At 33.7% G+C, this 6,099-nt stretch overlaps 1 protein-coding gene across 2 annotated transcripts; it reads right to left on the bottom strand.

The window, feature by feature from the left end:
* Positions 1 to 218: 218 nt before the first annotated feature.
* Positions 219 to 3,263, bottom strand: LOC103487748 (serine/threonine protein phosphatase 2A 57 kDa regulatory subunit B' theta isoform-like). 2 transcript variants are annotated; one of them, XM_008446190.3, is made up of 3 exons: positions 3,110 to 3,263; positions 1,230 to 2,929; positions 219 to 775 (listed from the first exon to the last, which is right to left on the bottom strand). In XM_008446190.3, the coding sequence occupies exons 2-3, from the start codon at positions 2,445 to 2,447 to the stop codon at positions 419 to 421; spliced, it is 1,575 nt and encodes a 524-aa protein (XP_008444412.2). In that variant the 5' UTR covers positions 2,448 to 2,929; positions 3,110 to 3,263; the 3' UTR covers positions 219 to 418. The 2 variants fall into 2 exon arrangements, with proteins under 2 accessions (XP_008444412.2, XP_008444411.2); XM_008446189.3 differs by having other exon boundaries at positions 1,230 to 3,189.
* Between the last annotated feature and the right edge of the window lie 2,836 nt (positions 3,264 to 6,099).

Below are 6,099 nucleotides of genomic sequence, written 5' to 3'. Positions count from 1 at the left end.
GATCAAATTACTATTGCTAGTGTTGGGAGATCAGCAATCTGATCTATAAGTTTAACATGTAGACATACACAGATGAGTATCACTGCATAATGCAATGCTTGTCAAACAGGTATATCTAAAGGCAATACTTTATGTGCAGGCTACCAAATATCTAGCATAACATATTAGTTCAATAATCTGTAGGGTAAGAACTGGCTACATAAAGGAGGATTTAAGAATAGCACTCGGAAAAAGTTAAGAATATGCATACTGGAACTATGGTTATTTGACAGAAAAGAACCCCACAAGATATTATCATATAGCAGGTAACAAATCAACGGTCCATGGAAACTTGACCTAAACTATATGCTACTACAGCATACTACACCCCCAATCAACAAGGTCGAGTAAATGGAAGTAAATATGTCTTACTCGCACACTAAACCGATGCTGTCCGAGTAGGTAATTTATGAGAAACAAGCACGGCTTCGTTACTTGCAGCTTTCTTTGCAGCAAGCTCTTCTAAACGATTCCATGTAGCCTCGCGTCTTGCTTTCAGCTCATTTTCTTTCAATTCGTCCTCCTGAAACTTGACTAAGCATTCTTTGAGCAGATCAGGATCAAGATCATAAAATATTTTTCGAACGTTCAAAGTCAAGCTATGGACAGCCTGGTTCCAGTGATTGGCATTCTTTTCCAGAGCTGGAAAGATTATGGGCAGTATAACCTTGCGATTTTCTTTGATCAAGTTTTCAATGTGGTCATTATTCCACAAGAATAGCGCCCTTTCTGCTACCTAGGAAATCAAAATGCCGCATCAGGTTAGGTTTCGAAAACAACTGCAAGTAACACTACTAGGCAACATTTCTAAATCAAATATTTCATTCCTCTCCATGAACCAGATACTTGGGAGTTCTAATGCTACTGCCCCTAGAGTGAGTTATAGCTTTCTAGAGGAAAAAAACTATTAGACCATTTGGAAAAATACAAAAATTAGAAAAGAGATGATCTTCCGACATCACCATTACCTAATTTATAATCTTCAAACATTCAAACTCATGTTTACAAGTTAGAAGCTTAGGCATATAATCTCAAATTTTCACTTGCCAAGTCTGTCTAGAAGTATTGACAGTCAAATCTAAACGGAAAGCGAAAAGTAACACCATAGCATATGACCGCACAACAACCAAACAGAAACTTTTCAAACTATCCACAGGTGAGTCCAAGCAATCGTGAAAAACAATTAGTACCTGAAAATGTGAACTATTTAGGCACCGGGCAATCTGGCGAAACAGGGGTACCATGCAGCGCTGGAACTCTGGAAGTTGAGTTGCTTCTAATACTTCTTCCAACTCACTCAGAAACATTACTTCTTTCGAACTATTTGTAACTGGCCAATACTTCAATAAACCTCTTATGACTGTATCAGCAAGCTTGCAATCTTTCTCCACAAATTGCGTGATGCAGTATGATAGCTGCTGGTGGTACATAGCTAGGCATTTTGGTTTATGCAAAGGGATCAGTGCACGCACAAGGAATAACTTGTGCTCTTCTTTCAGAGGGAGAGCAAACCCATTGATGATACTTCCCAAAATTTCTAAAAGTTCGGCAATCCCATTATGCTTTTCGGTCTCAAATATAAATCGATAAAATATGTTATTTATAGCTTTTCTAATGAATGGCCGGTGTACCATAAATTTCCCATAGATACGGTGCAGAATAGTTTTCAAGTATTCTCTTTCTCTCGGATCTTCAGAGTCGAACAAATCCAGCAGTTTTAGAATGAAAGAATGATCGATATATCTTTTAGCCAATTTCGCATCCATCTCAGGCGAGGCCACAAATCTGAGAAAGAATTCATACACAATTTGTAAATGAGGCCACGCGGGATCCATTGAAGGCTCCTCCTCTTCCAAATCAAAACCTTCCACAATTTTGTTCTCACGTGGTTGAGGACTCATTGTTCTAAATATATTTATCGAGACCATTTTTATAACTTCCTGAATAACCGTCTCAGTAAATTTACTATTAACAGAAGTTACATAATCCACAATCTCCAACAAAGTCTGTCGCTTGATCTCCTTCTCTTTAAGGTGCTTGGTTGGGTCAGTGAAGTCGAACAAAAAGCAGCACAGATTTAGCTTCTTAACAAACAAATTCTGCTTTTCAGAGCTTGGAACTTCCCTAAACCCAGGCAATGGCTCATATGAAGACGTGGGAATTCCATTCAGTTTTGCGTTCCCACCTTTATTAGCCTTGGTGCCATGATTTTGCCCCACATCTTGAACAGAGTTGGTCGCCGCAAATGATGAAACCAAATTTGCCGACTTGCCAGAAGCTAAATCATTACTTCTCGAACTGGCAGAAGCATAAGCAGTTGATGGTGCCATATGGCTTCCACCATGTTCCCTACTCTCTCCACCCTTCGATGATTTTCGGGGAAGCTTACTAAATATCTGCTTGATCATAATTCATATAAAACCGATAAAGTAACACTCCAAAATTAGTAAAACACCCTTTTCCTTAGCCTCCAGAAACCTGTTGAAAGCTACCAACTACACTACAAATCCATCAGTTCAGTAAAAACTCCATTTTTCCTTAAGGAGGTAGCATCCAGCAATCATAGCAGACACTTTACCAGCATCAACTCAAATGAACAAAGCAAACCAAAGCTACCCTTTTCATCTAAAAAGTAAGCAGATTCACTCCTAGAACAGATCGGACAAAATCGCTGTCTTGAACCCATAACCGAAATCGAACATATCATCTGCTATTCCAGAAAACCTAGCTAGAATCGTATTCAAACACCCAGACGCCTGAAACACTCAATACCAAAGATCTGAAATCCCACTCAAAATCCGATTCTAAGAACTTCCCAGATACAAAAATATAGAATTAAGTAACAATCAACAGATATTCCGTCCGAATTCTTCGACCCACCCAAATCAGTCTTAGGGTTCAATTTCAAATTGCAAAAAGGAAAACAGAAAAAGAAAACAAAAAGAAGAGTGAGGGATTTGAATGTGGAAGAGAAACCAAAAAACACATGCGATAATACAGAAACAGAGAGTCCGAGAATCCAAAAAAAAGGAAGGATTTTGAGGAAAAAAATGGCTTTCGTATTACTTACAGAGAGAGATTACTCGGTCTCTGCTTTGCTTTTTCTCCTTTGTGGCTTCCTCTGTTGACTCATATTTCGAATCAATAAATAAACCCCTTTTCATTTGTTTATTTATTATTATTATTATTATTATTATTCATTTCAATTTTGAAGTGGGTGTGGGTGATGTCCAATGCCAATCCTCCCTATTAAATAAAATTAAGAATTTGCTGTATATTCCCTTTGTATGTTTTTGCTTTCTAAAATTTTATTAACAAAAATAGATTCATGTTTAAATTTCATGTTTGTTCCTCACCTTTCAAATTTTTCATAACTTAAAAGTTATTCTACCGAAGTGTGGATTTGAAGTATCGATGTTATTCAATATTTCAAAGTTCATATATAAACAAATAACTAAATAAATTCCTTTCTCGTTTGTATTATATTCATATTATCGGATTTTTTTTTTTTACTCATTCTTCATATTATATGGTTTTCTTTCAAAATAATTAAAATATTGACGCACCGTCATGAAATTGTGAAAAGCATTGTTGAAATATCTTTTGAATTTTCTATTTCCGTTAGAAAACTTTTAAATAATAATCATATACTTTAGTGTCCAAGTTTTAATTTGAACAAATTAACAACATACTCGTTAGTTAATATTAGCATGATTCCAAGTTACATATGTTAAAAAGAGACATTTAGCAGTTTGATGTTAAATGAAAAAATAACATAATAAATGTTTTAAAAAGTTTATAAATAGAAATGAAACAAATTTAAAAAAGAAAATTATGGACCAAGATAACAAAATTTGAAAGTATAGTAACCAGTATGTTGTTTTAAATTAGCTTCTGTTTTGTATTATCATAGTTTTGGTATGGTCAAATTCAATACAAAATCAATTATAATGTTTCCATATTTTAAGCATCAATTATAATAAATTGGTGTAGCAAAGAGACTAATTGAACTTGTCTAATGTCAATCATAATATAACGTTATTTAGAAAGAATTTGAGTTTAATTGTAATTTGATGTTCTAAAATGCCAAGATTAAAATATTTAATTGTTTTAAAGATTATTTGAAAATGATAATTAAGGATGGCCAAGCAAAACGTTGAAAATCAAGGACAGATCGTTAATCCATATGACATCGTTGGCGGCCAGTTTTTTTTTTTTTTTTTTAATTCGTTATTTATTTATTAATTTCTTCCACTTTTTCTGCAAAAAATCAAACGGATTAAATTTCAACTTGTAATTATAAAATGCATTAACTAAAATACGTGTTGATTAATTAGAGGGTTTGAATTCTTAACCAATTCAACCCACCGAAGAAGATTAGACATTGTTTATTCAATTTATTCGGACTATTTAACAAAAAAGAATACAAAATTTGTTTAATAGAAGTTAAATATGCTTATAGCTTAAATGATGGGTTGATATATGACATAAAATTGTTAAGATTGAATTAAACAATAATATATTGATGGGAAATGATCTTGAGTCGCCATGAAAGAAATTCGAGTTCCCTGACTTGATGCTAATGCCATTCGTATTCTGTACTTAGAAAAATCTCATTTGAGTTTCTTCTTCTTTTTCTTGAGCTTTTCATTTGAGTTTCAATACGACATGAGCAAATAATTAATAGATATGGACCATTTGTAATTTTTGAAACATATAAGGGTTAAAATAGAAAAGGGGAAATTAAAAAAATAAACACATAAAACTGAAGATGGCTCAGTGAGTTGATGTGAAGTTTACTTGCAAGTTGCGTATGAAATAAATTGGTGGGGTTCCAATTTTGCTTTGAACAATTTGGTGAATATAGGAATAATATTTTTTTTGCCTGGAAGTATAAATTAACCAACATTTACCGGTTCTTATTGTTTTCAGGAAATTTATAAATATGAAGAAAAGGAGCGTATTTTATTGTATTGTACTTCTCAAATTTTTGTGACTTTTATGCCTGAATCTTAGTAATATGATATAAAAATCATCTTGAAGTAATGGCAGACAAAACGTGGCGATTAATATTGGAAAAATAAATACAAGCCAACTCAACCTGTGTTTTGTGTGTTGCCGTGAAAGTTGAAACTAAATTCGCATTGTGCACTTTTGCAAACTTTTTCAACTTAGGGCTTCTCTTGCAATTGGTTAATATATATACATAAAAGCTACTTTTGTACATATGTCCAAAATAGATGTCAAAAATGGAAGACTCAGAAATGAAGTAAAACCCAAAATATATAAAAAGGAATTAGGAAACAATTTTTAATACCCCAAAAGTAAACTCAGTCACAATTTGACAAAGCAAGAATTGGATTTTTCAGGTTGAAAGAAAGAAAAGCGTCGAATATGCAAAGTTTTAGATCCAAACCAACTAACCTTATTTGAACCGGCATATTTCTTGTTACACAACATGAGAAGTACATATGTCACATGAACTACTACTAAGCTATGTTGGCTATAAAATATATGTGAATTGCTACTATGCAATGTTATGCAACTTTAACATTTGAACGGACGTAAGGGGCAGGATCATGACACATTATTCATTACTTATCTTTAGAAAAAGGAATCAGGGAAAATGACAGGTAAAGAAATGATTGAAGGAAGGAACCAAATTAAGGGAGGGGCTGCAAAGGGGTGAGGGGCACCATCTTTTGTTAGCAATTAACTTTGGAGTTTTGTCATACCCTTTTGGCGTTCTTCCTTCCCCATTGCATTTATTGAATAAGGGGTATTCTGGCTTTTATCTCTAGGATTCTTATGCAACGTGTCAACTACGAAAGACCTGGGCATCTCATTTCATGAAGCAATTTTTTTTTTTTTTTGAGAATGTGAAAAGTTTTGGATAATGAGTTCCATAATTTGTAAACCAACTTGCTTTTGGCTAAAACATTACAAACATGAAGAGGGAAGATTTTAGCATGCATGCTTCATTTAGAACGTGCCTCATCCAGTAATACCATCCGTAGCATTTGAAAGTGAATATGGAATATCAAAATAAGTTATTAATAA

Source organism: Cucumis melo, chromosome 3 (assembly GCF_025177605.1).
Source record: "Cucumis melo cultivar AY chromosome 3, USDA_Cmelo_AY_1.0, whole genome shotgun sequence".
NCBI lineage: Eukaryota > Viridiplantae > Streptophyta > Magnoliopsida > Cucurbitales > Cucurbitaceae > Cucumis > Cucumis melo.
The sequence above is the reverse complement of the archived record's forward strand: the minus strand, read 5'-3'. Positions and strand labels throughout refer to the sequence as shown.

What these genes read in the sequence shown, in the direction of transcription:
- LOC103487748 (XM_008446190.3), bottom strand. Translation starts at nt 2,447, where the DNA reads ATGATCAAGCAGATATTTAGTAAGCTTCCCCGAAAATCATCGAAGGGT. An exon ending in TAAATAGTTCACATTTTCAG is followed by an intron (nt 776 to 1,229) that starts GTACTAATTGTT and finishes TTGATTTCCTAG; the next exon opens with GTAGCAGAAAGGGCGCTATT.